Genomic DNA, 17,195 nt, shown 5'->3' with positions numbered 1-17,195 from the left:
TTCGGGTAATTTCATGACCTGTTTGATTTTGTATTATTTGACGACCTTGAGGTCATCCAAGAGCTACAATCTTCCGAAAACACGTTTGCGCACTCCCGGGTCCCTCCCTAGTATAAATTAACACTAAATAACAACGTGTCAGTTCATTACAGCTTAGCGGATGATACATTTGAAAATTAGAGACTTTAAAAATAGATCAAATCCGGTTTCGGAGCACATGCAAAGCAAAGAATACAAAAGAAACCAGCGCGTATTTGTTCATCAATAAATAATATTGTTGCAAACACAAATGGATGGAAATTTCCATCCGCGCTAACTGTAATTAATTTAAGCAAATGTTTGATGCACCAAACATCAAGATTTACATATTGTTGATTTTTACGAATTTGCGAAACACTCGCTATTGCGAAATTAAGATTAGAAACTCGTCGATTCAGTCATCTTGGCAAATATTGAACGTCGAAAAAAATTTAACTAGGATATATGATATGTGAGCGTGCGCATTGTTTGCTACTCGAAAAAAATTAAAATATCAGATACCGATGCTAATAAATAATACATGCGACGACCTTAAAACTAATATCGTGAATTTTTAATTTTTTTTCGGAGCCAAGAAAAAAACATTTCCAAATTTAGATTTGTGCGCAATTTGAGCACAATTAACAAAAAAGTAGTTAATACCGTGGTTAATAATTGTTAAATATTGCTTGATATTTTTTTTATGTGAACGTCGACGATTTTTCCGCCGGCGATAAACACACAACACGCGTGTTGGCGCGATTGCAATTGTTTTCGTGCTCGTTACTTATATACCGTCGTCGCAATTAAAACATATTTTATTTGATTAAATTGTGTACGCGTTGCATAAATAGTGATTTATAAGATACTAGCTTTAATGTCAAATGTCAAATTTTATTCAATAGAAAAGAGCTGTTTTGAGGATTTTCCCGGCAATTATTCGAATTTTTCTCACCTTTTAAACCTTCCCTAGACCTCCACGAATAATTCAAGACCAAGATAAGATAAATCCGTTCAGCCGTTCTAGAGTTTTAGCGAGACTAACGAACAACAATTCATTTTTATATATATAGATAGATACTAGCTTTAACCCGCAGCTTCGGTCGCGAATATCTAAAATAATGAAGTTGCTTCCGTACGCGTCTGTAGTCACAGAAGAAGTAACAATGAAGTAGAATGGCGGGAAGTTTAAAATGGCTGAAAGTATAGTCTATTGAAGTATAGTGTTAGCGAGACTAACGAACAGCAATTCATTTTTATATATATATAGATTCAATTATAACTATTTGATTGAACGTTTTTTTGCTTTTAAGCATGCGTTTTCTGCGATCTGTAATAAATTGTTGTTTCTTTCTGTTGATTTTAACAAAAACTCATATAATATGTAATAAACTTGATTATCCTCATGTCAATTGATAACAATTCATCCGGATAATCAAATCTCCACTGAACATAACCAAAATAACCAGCACAAGATGTTGTTGGTAATATAGGAGCAATTACTTTATTTTAATATTATGTACAATGTATAATTTCATTAAAATGTGTACTTTCCTGCGCTCGTTTTAAAGTAGTGTATAAAAATGCATGCCGGAAAGTCATGTTCTCAATCATCGGTGACGATTCAACATGATTCGTGTGTGTGTGACTACAAATACTATTTTGCTCAATTACTTAAAAATAAAACATTCAGTAGAAATCCTATCTAGGTAAATCGGTTTTTAAGTAATTCGTAATTTACAAGCGATTTTGATTACTGATGAACGTTTGTGGGTCACCGCTTACTTCGCCAACTCCTTCATGCGATTGAGGGCGCTGCCGGCACGGAACCAAGTGATCTGCAGGTCGTTCATCGTGTGGTTCAGCTTGATCTTGTCGACTTTACCATCGGCGTGTTTAATCTCACAATCGACAGGCTTGCCGGGCGCGAGACCGCTCAGACCAATCAAACTGATCTTGTCAGTTGGTTGAATCTTATCATAATCGGCAGCGTTGGCGAATGTCAGCGGCAAGAGCCCTTGCTTCTTCAGGTTGGTCTCGTGGATGCGCGCAAACGACTTGACGATAATCGCGCGTCCACCAAGATGACGCGGCTCGAGCGCGGCATGTTCGCGAGAGCTGCCCTCGCCGTAGTTCTCATCGCCAACGGCGACCCAATTGACGCCATTTGCCTTGTAATGGCGGGCGACGTCGGGCACTGCGCCCCAGTCATTGGTCAACTGGTTCTTGATCTTGTTCATCTCATTGTTCTCGGAATTAGTGGCTCTGCACAAAACAATAAAAATGATAACAAGTTGGTATTTATTTCAATTTATGTCACTTACCCAATGAACATATTGTTCGAGATGTTATCCAAATGGCCACGATATTTCAACCATGGTCCAGCGGCGGAGATGTGATCAGTGGTGCACTTGCCCTTCACTTTGATAAGGATTGTCATGTCCACGAGATCCTTACCGTTCCACTTGTCAAACGGAGCAAGCAGTTGCAAACGCTGCGACTTTACATCAACGTCGACTTTAGTACTGCTGCCGTCAGCAGGTGGATGGGTGTAGGTATCCTGACCAGGATCGAAACCCTTGGTGGGCAACTCATCACCATGTGGAGGCGTGAGCTTGAACTTCTTACCATCGGCACCGGTAAGTTCGTCCCTAGTTGGATCAAAGTCCAATGTACCAGCAATACTCAACGCGGTGGTCATTTCCGGAGAAGTTACAAAGCAGTGAGTAGCAGGATTAGCGTCATTACGTCCGGTAAAGTTACGATTGTACGACGTGACAATGGTGTTCTTCTCGCCCTTCTTAACATCCTGACGATCCCATTGACCAATGCATGGCCCGCACGCATTAGCCAACACAGTGCCTCCAAAATCATCGAAGATCTTCGAAATGCCATCACGTTCGATGGTGGCGCGAATCTGCTCGGATCCGGGAGTAACATTGAAGGGAATCTTTGATTTCAAACCATGGGCCATGGCTTCCTTTGCAATACTAGCACATCTACCCATATCTTCATAGGAACTATTGGTACAAGAACCAATTAAGCCAACCCTGATATCCATGGGCCAGTTGGCTTTCTTCGCGTTTTTGCCCAATTCGCCAATGGGATGCGCCAAATCGGGGGTGAAAGGTCCATTGACATGCGGCTCCAAGGTACTGAGGTCGATTTCGATCAATTGGTCGTATTTGCAACCATCGTCGGCGGTTAACAACTCTTTCTGATACTTGTCGGCTTCCTCAGCAATGGGTTTGCGTGTAGTCGCTGTGAAAAACATCAAAACAAATTGAAAACGTGTTACATATTTTTGTTTTGATCCGCAGTCATAACACAACGTTATTTCGATAATCATTTTGGACACGAGTGAGAAGAATCGAGCTGACCTTTCAACCTATCGATAGACCTTTAGAGCCACGGTTCAGCGCAGTTATGTTTACGAAATGCTGGCGCAGATAATCGCAAGCAATTTTCAAAACAGATCGAAATAGAAAACGGCGTAAAAATAGCGCGCGGCATGATTCGAAATCGCTTGCCAAATATACAAGCAACAAATATTTATAGCTAATGCGTAATCACCTTACATACCAACTAAGTAATCACGCATGCGCCTGTTGTAGGGGAAGAGCGATGTGGTAGCGCCGATTTCAGCACCCATGTTGCAGATGGTCGCCATACCGGTGCAGGAGATTGAATCGACGCCAGGTCCGTGGTATTCAACAATGGCGCCGGTACCACCCTTGACGGTGAGAATACCAGCAACCTTAAGGATGATATCCTTCGGGGATGTCCATCCGGACAACTTGCCGGTGAGCTTGACTCCGATCACATTCGGGCACTTCAATTCCCATGGAATGTCGGCCATCACGTCGACGGCATCAGCGCCGCCCACACCAATGCACAAACCGCCAAGACCGCCGCCATTCGGCGTGTGCGAGTCGGTACCGATCATAAGCAGACCAGGGAAGGCATAATTCTCCAAAATGATCTGATGGATGATTCCGGAGCCTGGCTTCCAGAAACCAACGCCATATTTAGCGCCTGCCGTCGCCAAGAAGTTGTACACTTCCTGGTTGAGGTCCTTCGCGCGTTTCAAATCCTTGGAACCGCCAACTTGGGCCTCAATCAAGTGATCGCAGTGAATGGTGCTGGGCACCGCGACGCGTTTCAGTCCGCTGGAGATAAACTGCAGCATTGCCATTTGGGCCGTTGCATCTTGCATGGCAACACGGTCCGGCCGCAATCGCAGATAGGACGTGCCTCGTTCAATGTCCTATAAAAATCCGGAAGTTTTGAATGCTAGCGCGTGAACTTTGCACTTGTTGGTGCATCAGATGTTTTCAAAACACTTGTCTCATGCTCGGCATGAAGGCCACAAGTTAATTAAAGTTCAAAACATAAACAAATGATTAGGCACTGACTGACTTCAAGCATGAATGGGCCATAATCTAAAATGTTTCGCATACCTGGCCTTTGGGGTCATCGATGTGGGAGTATAGCACCTTTTCGGAGAGTGTGAGCGGCCTGTTAAGGCGTTTTTTCACCACAGAAAGGTTCTGCGACAAGCGGTCATAGGGCATGTAGCTGGAGTTGTCGAATTTGCTCATCGCCACCTTACCAGCGGCGGCGGCAAGCGGCGACACGTGAAAGCAACGCGCCTGGACATCGCTTAAGACGATGGCGTTCAGCTGGCTACCCTGCACGCGCAAAGTAGAAATTCTAGGTTAGTCAACTGCATATTATGTAATCGGGACGAATTAATTTCATTTCTTTTCCGCCGCCCATATGCAAAAGAAAATTCGCTAATGGACCGCCCAAAGGTTGCGTCTAGGTGATCCGGCAGTCAGAACGGTCATTCCAATGAGTTTGAAACGGACACAAGATCATTCCGACCGGCGGTCACATGACGCACTTTTGAGTGCGAACGACGCGCAAGAAGATTGATTCCTACTTACCTGGCGATGCAAAACTCGCATACAGTACGCCATGGTTAATTAGCACCAGCGATAGGTAAATAAATACTAAATACGAAGGATTTGGATGCGGCGATCGGCGGTCGTATACCGCGAGACGTGATTTCAGTGAGTCTTGAGTGTTTGGTATCGCGCTGGCTGCTGCCCGCGTAGTTGTGTAGCGCTAGTCGTAGTCGCGCTCGTTTTTGTGCGTGACCCAGTCGACCTACTCGCCGCGCACTTCTCTCGCCTCTCCCAGCTGTTATCTGGCGGGCGCCGGCGCGTTCCTCCCGGTCCGCGGCAAGATCACCGAACATTCGCAACGTGCAGCACAAAAACTTGGCAAAAATTCCACTTATCCTATTTGTCTCGTTGTCTACTTTGGCCAGAAACGTGCCGCGATTAATTGCATACACATGTGGGGGGTAATTTTTTCGCGTTGAATTCCAAAATCGAATTTTACTAGCCAATTTTGAAGAAGGTGTGAAAAACGAAAACGAAAAAAAATGTCAGTTAAAACAATTTATGTTTTATCACATGCCTCTTGGGTTGTCTACTTTTGTTTAATTACATTAAATTTTTTAATGTTGCGGATAAGTTTATGCACACACTGCATTAGAATTGTGTTTGGCGAACGAAAGATTGTTTTCAAAATAGTTTTGTTTCTATTCAAAGGCAAAGCGCAACGTTTTGAAAATGTTGCGTGCGTCAGCAGTGCGCGTGCCACACAAGTGCGACTGGTTGCCTACATCGGTCGCGCTCGCACCAGTCGTAGCAAAACGTCCGTCAAAAAATGAGCTACAAAAATAAGAAAACAGAGAAATAGAGCAGCACTGATAATTCATAACTGCATAATCGAAGTGTAAACAAATCGCCCGCGGTTACTACGAACCATCATCACGTGCTTGCCCTCCCGAACATAAGGCATCCGTGTTGCAGCCGAAGGTGAGGTTAGAAGAACAAAAATACTTATGTAATTGAATGCTGCAATCAGCACGACCTTTCAGACATGCTGCGCTCGAGCGTTACGAAACTCCTCAGCGGGGCGAAGCTCAGCCCTAAACATCTATGCGCTGGGGCGCGAGCGAGCGGTACTGTCGCCAAGGCGCCCGAGAAATTCGAGGTATTCATTGATGACCAGCCAGTGTTAGTGGAGCCAGGCACCACTGTCCTGCAGGCCGCAGCGCTCGCCGGTGTTGAAATTCCACGCTTCTGCTACCATGAGAGACTCGCCGTCGCTGGCAACTGCCGGATGTGTCTGGTCGAAGTGGAGAAGTCGCCGAAACCAGTTGCTGCTTGCGCTATGCCCGTCATGAAGGGCTGGCGCATTAAAACCGACTCAGAGCTGACACGCCGCGCACGCGAAGGCGTCATGGAGTTCCTCCTGGTGAACCATCCGCTTGATTGTCCCATCTGCGACCAGGGCGGTGAGTGCGATCTGCAAGATCAATCCATGGCTTTCGGCTCGGATAGGTCACGATTCACCGACATTGATTTCTCCGGCAAGCGCGCTGTTGAAGACAAGGACATTGGGCCCTTGATCAAGACAATCATGACCCGGTGCATTCATTGCACGCGATGCATTCGTTTTGCGTCGGAGATTGCTGGCATCGATGATTTAGGCACCACGGGTCGTGGCTCCGACATGCAGGTAGGCACGTACGTCGAGAAATTCTTCCTCAGCGAAATGTCCGGCAACGTGATTGATCTCTGCCCGGTGGGTGCGCTCACCTCGAAGCCCTACAGCTTCACAGCGCGTCCGTGGGAGATACGCAAAGTGCACTCCATTGACGTAATGGACGCGGTTGGTTCAAACATTGTGGTATCCACACGTACCGGCGAAGTAATGCGCATTATGCCGAAAATCAACGAGGAGATCAATGAGGAATGGCTGGGTGATAAGTCGCGTTTTGCGTATGATGGTTTGAAACGTCAGAGATTGGTTACGCCGATGCTGAAATGCGGCGGCGAATTACAGCCGTGTGATTGGGAGCATGCGCTTTTAAGCGTTGCTAAAGTAATGAAACATGCGAAGGGAAATGTGGGCGTTATTGCTGGTGGACTGGCTGATGCGGAATCTTTGATTGCGCTCAAGGATTTAGTCAATCGTTTGGGATCTGAGGATTGTTGCACTGAGCATATCTTCCCGATGGATGCCAGTGCGACTGACTTCAGGTCCAACTATTTGCTGAATAATAAAATCGCTCCGGTGGAGGAAGCTGATTTTATTCTACTTATCGGCACCAATCCAAGATTGGAAGCACCTACGTTGAATTCTAGGATTCGCAAGTCTTACGTTCATAATGAAGCGGATGTAAGTAGCCAAATAGTTTGCCGCCATGTTGAATTAACCCTAACCTCTCTTTAGATTGCAGTGATTGGTCCGAAAGTCGACATGCGATACGAATACGAACACTTGGGCGATAGTCCATCGGTGATCAAGGACATCGCCAATGACACGCATCCCATTGCTAAGAAACTCAAATCTGCGAAGAAGCCGCTTATTATCGTCGGCGCCGATGTGTTGGAGCGCGAAGATGGCGCTGGTGTCCTCGCTGCAGTGCAAAACGTCTCCTCACAGTTACAGGGAAAATTACAGGATGACAAATGGCGAGTTATGAATGTTCTGCAAAAGGTTGCAAGTCAGGTAGGAATTGTTTTCAGTGTAAAAGTACAAACAAGAACAAAAATATACACACCTTTTGTGTAGGTTGCAGCATTGGATCTTGGTTATAAAGCAGGCGTGGACGCGATTAGGAACAATCCAAATCTGAAAGTATTGTTCTTGCTGGGTGCAGATGAATGTACTATTAGTCGCGAGGAACTTCCTAAGGACTGTTTTGTGGTCTACCAAGGTATTTTGTTGCATTATCAAACCATTTAAAGGTAATTTTATCGGGTTTTTATCTGTGCCAGGGCATCATGGTGATGCTGGCGCTGAAATGGCTGATGCTGTACTCCCGGGCGCGGCTTACACTGAAAAACAAGCAACTTATGTGAACACTGAGGGTCGTGCACAGCAGACTTTGATGGCAGTTACACCGCCTGGCCAAGCGCGAGAGGACTGGAAGATTCTCCGCGCACTTTCCGAAATCGTCGACGCCAAGCTACCCTACGACAATCTGGATCAAATCCGCGGACGTCTCGAGGAGGTCGCGCCGCATCTCACGCGCTATGGTCAAGTCGAGTCGAACAATTTCGTGCGCGAAGCTGCTGAATTATCCAAAGTATATTCCACTTTATTTTACAAGGCTTTGAATTATTTATATATTTTTAATGTTTCTACTTCAGTCTGTACAAGACAGCATCGGTAGTACACCGCTGGACATCAAGCTGAAGAAACTCGAGGACTTCTACATGACGGACTCCATCAGTCGGGCGAGCCCCACGATGGCGAAGTGTGTGCAGGCCGTTCGAAAGGAACAGCAACGATCGTGCGAGAACTAATTGACTCTACCAGCAACGTATTAGATGAATATTTAAATGAATTTTTCTTTTTGCAAACCAATAGTCGCGATACTGAAACAAAAACATAATACTTTAAATCTATATTCCTGTTACCTGTTGCCTGGGGGTAACTGTCGTGTTTCGCACCATCCTGAAGTAAATATTTGTAAATAAACTTGATAACATGAAGGCACGCAAAGATTGCTTTCTTGTATTGTGTTGATCCCAATGAGAAACAACGGAAACACATTCTAATGCATGCGTATTATATTTATTGAAAATCATGCATACTAAAAGTATTTAAGTCATGCATGAAGTTTGATTTTTATTCACTGTCACTACAAGTTTTATTTTTTCATCATTGCAATGGCCGCAGTAGGACATAAACAAGGTTAGTTTTAAAAAACAACTTATTACGCCATATTCGAATGTACAACTTGTAAAAAAATGAAAAAAATGAGTTAAGCTATGTTTGTTGCGTCTGAGACGGTTCTGTATAGAGTCTTACTACGCTTGCGTTATTGATCTGCGCGCTTAGTATGCGCCGAACGAATTCACTGGAAATGTCAAAGTGATTTGTTTTGGACGCGAGTGCTCTGTTTGTTTCCGCAAGCTCACATCACAATCGTCCGCAAATGAAATCATCCTAAAGGTAAGTTCGATGTCTTGACACTCTAAAAACCTGTCAAAGTATTTAATTTCAACATTACAACACTGGCCAGAGTAGAAATCCTACCGGGACCCAGCCCGCACATTTCCCCCCATCTTGCTGCGCTAGTGCGAGTTCATTTGCTAAAGCAGGGCGGTATGAACGCGTAACACCCACGCTAAAAAATTTAATAACAATGCTATACCAACATTTCTATTTTTTGTGTGTTTTATGTTTTTGTTTTGTTTGCGCTTGAACTGGGACGAACTGTTTGGTCACGTGGGGTGTATTTAGACGAATTCGCATAGGACCGTATAGATAGGTCATGTTGCGGCCATTGATTTTCTTTCGTGTTCGACTCACTCGCTAAATTCAACGAACTTATGTGGCGCAAAACCGGCAGCCGCCGCAGGATTAACGGCGCCGTCGATCGTGTACATGAACATGAGTCATGCGATTCCTACAGACGGTACCGTTTTTATTTCATGAATAAGTAATGACCCACACCGAGTGTGTGGCACAAAAACGAGAGGGGCATTTCGGGCACTTTGAAAAATGCAACTTATTTTGTTGATTTGGGACATTTCTGCATTGAAAAAAGGAAATTTAACGAAAATACGTCAAATAGACAAACACATTGTTTTATTGTGCGTTTTTTTTTTAAATATTCCCGTTTGAATCCTTCTCTTGGAGGCTAACCACATCCTCCAACACTTACCAACTTGAAGGACTCACTAATCCTTCGAATTATCTCAAAAAAATGGGGGAAGGGAGGCGGGTTTACTTTTATTGGAACGCAGAGTGCTGATTGATTTTTTGAACCTTAGAAAATTGATCGTGGGACGGTTAGTGCGTGTGCGAACGCGGCGATTGACGTCAATGATTTTATTCAATGCGGATGGTTACTTGTTACGCGAAGAAAGCAAACTAGCATCAGGCGGGCGTTATAATGGCATTGCATAATCCATATAAAGTCGCCCTCGGTTGCTTATCGAGCCTGGGAATCATCCAATCGTCAAACGCCAACGTGTGCACGAAACGCGATTGTATGCGGGGACAGCAAATGCGAAACTTGATGAACGGTTTTCATTTCTTGAGGCCCTATGGGTATTATGTGGCATATGTCGACATATATCTTTGATATTGATAATATTAGGTATTGCAGATATCGCAAAGTTTGACGGATTTTTACATTGGTTTGCGTCAATTTACATTGTCAATTAATGGCAGCCATTGATAAAACAGCGTAAATTCTTAGCGAAAATAATTTTCCTCGGTATTTCTAAATTGCATCTCGACGACAAACATGATCTGCGTATTGCATGTATACGCAACTAATTAATTAGAAATCATACCGCCGTCGTGAGCGTCACTCGGCTGAAAATAGCGCACTCGCATCGAAAACAACAACAGAGTTTGTTTGCCCGCCTGGATTAAGTGGCGGGTGAATCACGAGGCGATGGGCCTGCCCGACGGCGTATTTCCCTAATACAAATGCAAGGCCTAAGAGCGTACGCAAGGTCATGTCCGGCCGAATATCGGCGCGTCGGCGGGTGCACGCGCCGCCGCCCCCCGACCCGACGCCCCAGGAACCCACACACGGCGCGTGCACAACATACAGGGTGTCGCCACGGATATCGATTCATGCGGCGCCGGCGCCGCGGCCGCGCCGCCGCCGTATTGATCGCGGCAACGGCGGCGCCGCGCCGAAGATACTCGCGCCCGCGCGACAAGACGCTCGCCGCCGCCATACGCGCTCACGACGACGACGATGTCGGCACGCTGCGCTGCGACTACAACCGCCCGCCGCTGCTGAAGAGGCGTTGAGTGACACTCGAGGCTCCTGTGCCAGCAAGGCCCATTGGTAAGCAGCATCAAATCCCGCGGACAGGATCTACTACGTGGATTGTATAATCGGGGGTGGTCGAAGTTGCCTTTTGCAGTGTGGTCGGTTGGCGCGCAGTGCATGTGTGCATACGTGTGTGGGAGTGTGTTTAATCGATCGCAAGTTCACATCGGTTCAGTTCAATTCAGGTGAAGGAATCGGTCAAGTGAATCGAGTATCTTCCAGTGAAAATCACCCGAAATGTCTCTACGAGTGCAGAGAAATACAACCAACTAACGTATACACTGAAAAACAAGCACGGCCATTTTGAGGTAACAACTATTATTTATTTTGGACGTGTCCAGATTTTATCCTGTAAGTACCAACGTCATTCGTTGTCGTTACCCGTCTAATGTTGAGGAAAATCTAATGTTTCACAACCCACCACCTACATGACCTCTGCGTATGTTTCAATGTTTTAATGACGTCTCTGACGTTTCCTGATGTTGGATACGTAACTTTTGAGGGTTCATTCAATGAACATTGTATTGATGTGCTAAAATTAAAGCTTAACTTTTCTATGGCGCGATAAACACTGAAAGCGAATCAATAACTTCATTAACTTAGAACGACACGAATGTGGAGTAGGGGGATTGTGTTACAACGTGAAATTTCGCAACTGGATTGTCAATCTTACTTAAAACTTTCATTTTAAAAATGGTCATTTTGTATTTGTTGAGAATTGTATTGGATTTTCCGAGTTTGTGAGAGATTGCGATCCGCGGCTAGATGTCGAGGTCACTCAAAGCCTTTAATTCAAGTAATTGGCACGGAAAGCCGACGATGCCAGGCTAAGATTACCCGGGGCCAAGACTGGGCAAATTAATAATTAACTTGAACCGCTACTCGAGCAGGAACTTGATGAAAACGTCAATTTGTTAAGTGTGGACGAATTGGGAAATGCTATTACCTGCCGTTACTTACGCTGCTAATGCCATTAGTATATTCTGTCTTTCATACCCGGCAATAATTTGCCGAAATTGAATGAAAATGTATGAAAGCATTTTTTGTGCCACTTGATTACGCACGTCTTTGTTAGCCGAATTCTCCTCACAATGGTGATTGTGATTACCGACGTAATTGTGCTTTTGGCTCGTAATCGATTCTGAGTTCTTTTTCGTGCTATTTCTCCAGCGAATAGTAAACAGTACATAAATTAAAAAAATAAATATATTTATTTTATTGCACGGCGAACTTGTTAAAGGTTGAAAACTGCCGGCGCACGTATGAATGCAGCGGTGGCGGCGGCTCGATGAAAAATTCAGCACGGCTCTTATATTTTCGTTCTGCGGGCGTGCGGCGGACGTATGTATTTGTGCCGTGCGTTGCTCGCCCTCGAGTCGGCCGTCTAATGTCGTAAATATTAGGAAATTTAGTGCGGCGCCCTTTCCACCGCCGCCATGCCGCGCGTACCTGTTCACTTGCGAACTCCCTGCGGTCGCATTTCGGACGTCTTTCTGTTTCCTACACCCTTACACGTACTTTTCTTGTTAGCGGCGGAGCGCCACTCTTTATCTCGAGATGTTCTGGCGCTGTATTATTTTTTTTCGTAAACACACACCGCCGCCGCCGCCTCACAATCGCCAGCCCTTTCATGTATTATTCCGCAACGCAGACGGTTGCATCTGTTTTCTCTCATGCTCGCATCTTCGCATGAGAAATACATAACTCGAAAACAACTGCAATACTGAGCAAGCGGACGAAAGAGAACTTGGAATGGGTAAAGGTGTTTGAATAGGACGACGGGACACGTCGGGCAATATGTTACCCGGTTTTGTGCCACCCAAAAACAACCGACGACACAACATGTCGACAATCAAGGACTTTGAACTTTATAAATGCATTATTTACGGATCTGATTGAATAATTAAGTTATCGACACGGCCCCTGCTCACGGTGTGCGCTGTTTTCAGAGCGTGACTTCGTACACAAGCAGAGACGCAACCAAACGGCAACATGTCTTCGGTCAAGGTGGCGGTGCGCGTCCGGCCCTTCAACAACAGGGAGATCGGACGCGAATGCAAATGCATCATCGAAATGGGAGGCAACACCACTGGTAATTACTTAGAGTCATTCCTCCAAACCAAAACATCTGGTGTTCATGTTCATTAATCTAAATTTCAGTCATCGCCAACCCAAAGGGACCACCTGGTTCCAAGGAAGACAAGAAAAGTTTCAACTTTGATTATTCCTACTGGTCCCACAATGTAAGACTTATATTTAGTAGCTGTGAGTGATTCTACGGCACACATTTTGTGTTTTTCGTACAGGAGGATGATCCAGAGTTCTCTTCTCAATCCATCGTGTACAAAGATATCGGCGAGGAGATGTTGGAACACTCCTTCGAAGGATACAACGTATGCATTTTTGCGTATGGTCAGACGGGCGCCGGAAAGTCCTACACAATGATGGGCAGGCAGGAGGAGGGCCAAGAGGGAATCATTCCACAAATCTGCAAGGATCTCTTCAAGCGCATCCGCGACACTAGCAATGCCGAGATTAAATACTCGGTGGAAGTTTCCTACATGGAAATCTACTGCGAACGTGTCCGCGATCTGCTCAATCCGAAAAATAAAGGCAATCTGCGTGTGCGAGAACATCCGCTACTTGGGCCCTATGTCGAGGACCTTAGTAAACTGGCAGTGACCAGTTACGAAGACATTCACGATTTGATCGATGAGGGCAATAAGGCTCGTACTGTTGCCGCGACAAACATGAACGAGACTAGCTCACGTTCACATGCAGTTTTCACTATTTTCTTTACACAACAGAGGTAATTTTTGGTTTTTTAAATTTTGGTTTACTTCATGCGTTTGTGGATTACAGATATGACGAAACTACAGATTTATGCACAGAGAAAGTCTCCAAGATCTCTCTGGTGGACTTGGCCGGGTCCGAAAGGGCTGACTCCACAGGCGCTAAGGGTACCCGTCTCAAGGAAGGCGCCAACATCAACAAGAGTTTGACTACGTTGGGCAAAGTTATTTCGGCACTCGCTGAAATCGTAAGTATATTTCATTGTACAGCGCGTCACGATGAACAGAAATTGAAAACATGTGCTCTGTTATTCATTGCTTGTCACGTTGCAAATCGGAATGCCTCGGGCTGTAGTCGGTAAGTTTCAGAGACACAAGCTTTCAGAAATTGCATGAGGACGGTGCATGACAATTACTTTACTTCTAGGCATCTAAGAATAAGAAGTCCAAGAAGGCTGACTTCATCCCATATCGCGATTCGGTGTTGACCTGGTTGCTTCGTGAGAATCTCGGTGGAAACAGTAAGACCGCCATGATTGCCGCCATCTCGCCGGCGGATATTAATTACGATGAAACTCTATCCACATTAAGGTAGAATGCGCTTCATGTCTAGTGGAAACGCAAGTATCTCAACGTTTCTTGCTTCTGCAGATACGCCGATCGTGCGAAACAGATTGTCTGCAAGGCCATTGTCAACGAGGACGCCAACGCCAAACTTATTCGTGAACTCAAGGAAGAGATACAGAAACTGCGCGAGCTTCTGAAGCAAGAGGGCATTGAAGTCCACGAAGGTGAGATCGATATTTGCATGCGATTAGAAAATGTACATTTGTTGAAAAATTTTTCAAATTGGCAAAATCAAGTTTTGAATGAAATTTAAAAGATATTCAAAAACGAGGCAAGCTATCCAAGAAACGGCTCGAACACACGCTCTACCTTACTACACACTTTGTTGCATAATTAACAGCTCGTGTAACTGATTTTGTGTATTATATTGCCCCGCTCGAACGCACGAATTCGCAATAGGCCCCGATGGTAAAGTTGTGTATGAAAAAAGGGAGCCGACGCGTAAGTACACGTACATTTCGTATGCGTACGCATAATACAATCAACATACCCACACGATAACGATTCTTGTATTGTACTTTGTCTCGAACAACACACTACATGCAGGGTGTGCCAGAAAATGCTAGCGAGTGTTTAAAGTGGCGCCATTTTCTGAACACCCAGTATACTTTGAGCTTCCATGCCTATTTATTGTGTACGGCTTGCGCCTTCATATCAAATCGATCCAAACTTATTCGCCGATATCAAAGACGTCGTTGTCTGCCATAGAAGCTCTCATATTTGGCCATTTCTGTTACCACTGAACGACAAGTGCCAATTTTATATGTTTTTGTACTTTCGAACGTAATTTTTAGCTTCCTAGGCTGTGGCGATATGATTCATCTTTCTGTTCAAATCTTTTACTTTGCGTTCGATTGCCATTTCTTTGTTGTCCTGTACATGTATATGTAAAATGGAATGTGTACTCAACGCTTTTTATTTCAATTGAAATGAACAAACGGGATACGGATTGATCAATGTGTTTGTACTTCTTATTCGCTTAGGCGCCGAGGAGGTGACGCGTAACAACAAAGAGAACAATGAGAATCACAGAATGCGTACCGCATCTACGACCATCGCGGAGGAGGCGGTCGATCAGCTACAAGCCAGCGAAAAACTCATTGCTGGTAATTTTAATCATCGCCCGGGAAAAATGTCTGTTTTAATCAGGGTTTGCTTTGGATGCCTGCTTTTATAGAACTGAACGAGACTTGGGAGGAGAAATTGAAGCGTACCGAGGCGATTCGAATTCAGCGCGAGGCGGTCTTTGCCGAGATGGGCGTTGCCGTCAAGGAGGACGGTATTACCGTTGGCGTATTTTCCCCGAAACGCACTCCACACTTGGTCAACTTGAACGAGGATCCCTCAATGTCCGAATGCCTCATATACTACATCAAAGACGGGGCGACACGCGTTGGTTCCGCGGAGGCAAACCTTCCGCAGGATGTGCAGCTTTCCGGGTCACACATCAAACCGGAACACTGCACGTTTGAGAATAAGGATGGCGTTATCACACTGACGCCAATGAACGGCGCATTGATCTACGTGAATGGTCGCGAGGTGATTGAGCCCATCGTGTTGAAGACCGGAAGTCGTGTTATCCTTGGCAAGAATCACGTGTTCCGCTTTAATAATCCCGACGCACCGCGTGAGAAACGCGAGAATAGCAGTCCAGCTGAACCCGTGGACTGGAACTACGCACAAATTGAACTGCTGGAGAAGCAGGGTGTGGATCTGAAGGCCGAGATGGAGAAGCGCTTGTTGAACCTCGAAGAGCAATATCGCAAAGAAAAGGAAACCGCTGACCAATTGTTTGAGGAGCAAAGAAAAGTAATTTGCATTAGATGACAAATGGCGGTTCACGGTCTTTAATTCAATCTTATTACAGTGTTACGAGGCGCGAATCGATGCCTTGCAGAAACAGGTCGAGGAACAGAGCATGACGATGTCAATGTATAGTTCATACACACCGGAGGATTTCAACAACGAGGACGACATTTTTGGTAAGTTAAGTTTCTTGATTCGCCCCAAACCGTTGAAGAAATACCGTAAAACGAACCAAATTGGAAAACTTAAGATCGTTGGGACCACGACAAGTCATTCATGTAAACATGCGCAAAGTTTAGTCCTTTCTCAATTAATCATGGCACAATGAAGTACTAATATTAATGTTGATGCACAGTCAATAAAGTCATGCATGTTAAAAGAATAAAAAATAGTAATTTCAGTTAAATGGTAAAGTTTCAATTTGGTATTTTAATTTCTGCCACTAAAATATCTTTCTTAGACCTTGCGCCATGTTTACATGAAACAGACTGTCTAGGGGTTGCCATCTTCAATTAGAAATTTCGCGTTGTGCTCGCTTACGCGTCCTCCGTGAGGTATTGATGGGGAGCCGCAAATGTTTGCAGTGAACCCTCTGTTTGACGCAGAGTGCAATTGGAGCGAACGCGAGTACGAACTGGCAGCGACGGCGTGGCGTAAATGGAAGCATCATCAGTTCACATCGCTTCGAGACGACCTCTGGGGCAACGCCATCTTCCTCAAGGAAGCGAACGCCATATCTGTGGAGTTGAAGAAGAAAGTGAGTGTGCCACTACCACCAATACCTTACATATTAACTAATTCATTGTTTGTGTAGGTTCAATTCCAGTTCACTTTGCTGACCGACACATTGTATTCACCACTTCCGGTTGATCTACGCCCAGCAATCGATTACGATACAGATGATGAAGGAGCACCTTCTAAAACTGTTGTAGCGGTTGAGGTTCAGGATACCAAGAATGGTGCCACACACTACTGGTCCCTGGATAAGCTAAGGTAATTTTAGGTATAAGGTACTAGGCTTGATCGTCAACCATGTCGCGGGCGGTACTTCATAATTCGTG

General features: G+C 45.0%; 3 protein-coding genes across 10 annotated transcripts; 2 read left to right on the top strand and 1 right to left on the bottom strand.

Annotated features, from left to right (window-relative positions):
* Positions 1 to 1,496: 1,496 nt before the first annotated feature.
* LOC135796645 (probable aconitate hydratase, mitochondrial) lies at positions 1,497 to 5,202 on the bottom strand. Its single transcript, XM_065308755.1, has 5 exons — positions 4,968 to 5,202; positions 4,479 to 4,709; positions 3,601 to 4,285; positions 2,343 to 3,279; positions 1,497 to 2,283 (listed from the first exon to the last, which is right to left on the bottom strand). Exons 1-5 carry the CDS (start codon positions 4,998 to 5,000, stop codon positions 1,800 to 1,802), a joined length of 2,370 nt encoding a protein of 789 aa, XP_065164827.1. The 5' UTR covers positions 5,001 to 5,202; the 3' UTR covers positions 1,497 to 1,799.
* Positions 5,203 to 5,693: 491 nt separating this feature from the next.
* Positions 5,694 to 8,600, top strand: ND-75 (NADH dehydrogenase (ubiquinone) 75 kDa subunit). 3 transcript variants are annotated; one of them, XM_065308759.1, is made up of 6 exons: positions 5,694 to 5,909; positions 5,972 to 7,278; positions 7,333 to 7,611; positions 7,675 to 7,819; positions 7,881 to 8,191; positions 8,256 to 8,600. In XM_065308759.1, the coding sequence occupies exons 2-6, from the start codon at positions 5,974 to 5,976 to the stop codon at positions 8,409 to 8,411; spliced, it is 2,196 nt and encodes a 731-aa protein (XP_065164831.1). In that variant the 5' UTR covers positions 5,694 to 5,909; positions 5,972 to 5,973; the 3' UTR covers positions 8,412 to 8,600. The 3 variants fall into 3 exon arrangements, with proteins under 3 accessions (XP_065164831.1, XP_065164832.1, XP_065164830.1); XM_065308760.1 differs by having other exon boundaries at positions 5,959 to 7,278; XM_065308758.1 differs by having other exon boundaries at positions 5,694 to 5,914.
* Positions 8,601 to 8,938: 338 nt separating this feature from the next.
* LOC135796643 (kinesin-like protein unc-104) lies at positions 8,939 to 17,149 on the top strand. Of its 6 annotated transcripts, none has more exons than XM_065308750.1 (13): positions 8,939 to 9,063; positions 12,859 to 13,001; positions 13,070 to 13,152; positions 13,216 to 13,718; positions 13,772 to 13,949; positions 14,129 to 14,292; positions 14,353 to 14,492; positions 14,728 to 14,769; positions 15,312 to 15,434; positions 15,506 to 16,137; positions 16,196 to 16,310; positions 16,719 to 16,891; positions 16,949 to 17,149. In XM_065308750.1, the coding sequence occupies exons 2-13, from the start codon at positions 12,902 to 12,904 to the stop codon at positions 17,129 to 17,131; spliced, it is 2,436 nt and encodes an 811-aa protein (XP_065164822.1). In that variant the 5' UTR covers positions 8,939 to 9,063; positions 12,859 to 12,901; the 3' UTR covers positions 17,132 to 17,149. The 6 variants fall into 6 exon arrangements, with proteins under 6 accessions (XP_065164822.1, XP_065164824.1, XP_065164821.1 ...); XM_065308752.1 differs by lacking the exon at positions 8,939 to 9,063 and adding an exon at positions 10,784 to 10,924 and having other exon boundaries at positions 16,740 to 16,891; XM_065308749.1 differs by lacking the exon at positions 8,939 to 9,063 and adding an exon at positions 10,784 to 10,924.
* The last annotated feature ends 46 nt before the right edge of the window (positions 17,150 to 17,195 follow it).

Source organism: Atheta coriaria, unplaced genomic scaffold (genome assembly GCF_025399875.1).
Source record: "Atheta coriaria isolate IRGN ID8LTWV9N9 unplaced genomic scaffold, Caltech_Dcor_3.1 hic_scaffold_7_pilon, whole genome shotgun sequence".
NCBI lineage: Eukaryota > Metazoa > Arthropoda > Insecta > Coleoptera > Staphylinidae > Dalotia > Dalotia coriaria.
Note: the sequence above shows the minus strand (reverse complement) of the source record. Positions and strands in the feature narration are given on the sequence as shown.

Excerpts from the sequence above, each read along its gene's own strand:
- LOC135796643 (XM_065308750.1), top strand. The coding sequence starts at position 12,902 with ATGTCTTCGGTCAAGGTGGCGGTGCGCGTCCGGCCCTTCAACAACAGG. Across the intron at positions 13,002-13,069 it reads AATGGGAGGCAACACCACTG|TCATCGCCAACCCAAAGGGA; the intron begins GTAATTACTTAG and ends TCTAAATTTCAG. Across the intron at positions 16,892-16,948 it reads CTGTGGAGTTGAAGAAGAAA|GTTCAATTCCAGTTCACTTT; the intron begins GTGAGTGTGCCA and ends TTGTTTGTGTAG.
- LOC135796645 (XM_065308755.1), bottom strand. The coding sequence starts at position 5,000 with ATGGCGTACTGTATGCGAGTTTTGCATCGCCAG. Across the intron at positions 4,710-4,967 it reads TGCGAGTTTTGCATCGCCAG|GGTAGCCAGCTGAACGCCAT; the intron begins GTAAGTAGGAAT and ends TTGCGCGTGCAG. Across the intron at positions 4,286-4,478 it reads TCGATGACCCCAAAGGCCAG|GACATTGAACGAGGCACGTC; the intron begins GTATGCGAAACA and ends GGATTTTTATAG.
- ND-75 (XM_065308759.1), top strand. The coding sequence starts at position 5,974 with ATGCTGCGCTCGAGCGTTACGAAACTCCTCAGCGGGGCGAAGCTCAGC. Across the intron at positions 7,820-7,880 it reads CTGTTTTGTGGTCTACCAAG|GGCATCATGGTGATGCTGGC; the intron begins GTATTTTGTTGC and ends TATCTGTGCCAG. Across the intron at positions 8,192-8,255 it reads AAGCTGCTGAATTATCCAAA|TCTGTACAAGACAGCATCGG; the intron begins GTATATTCCACT and ends TTTCTACTTCAG.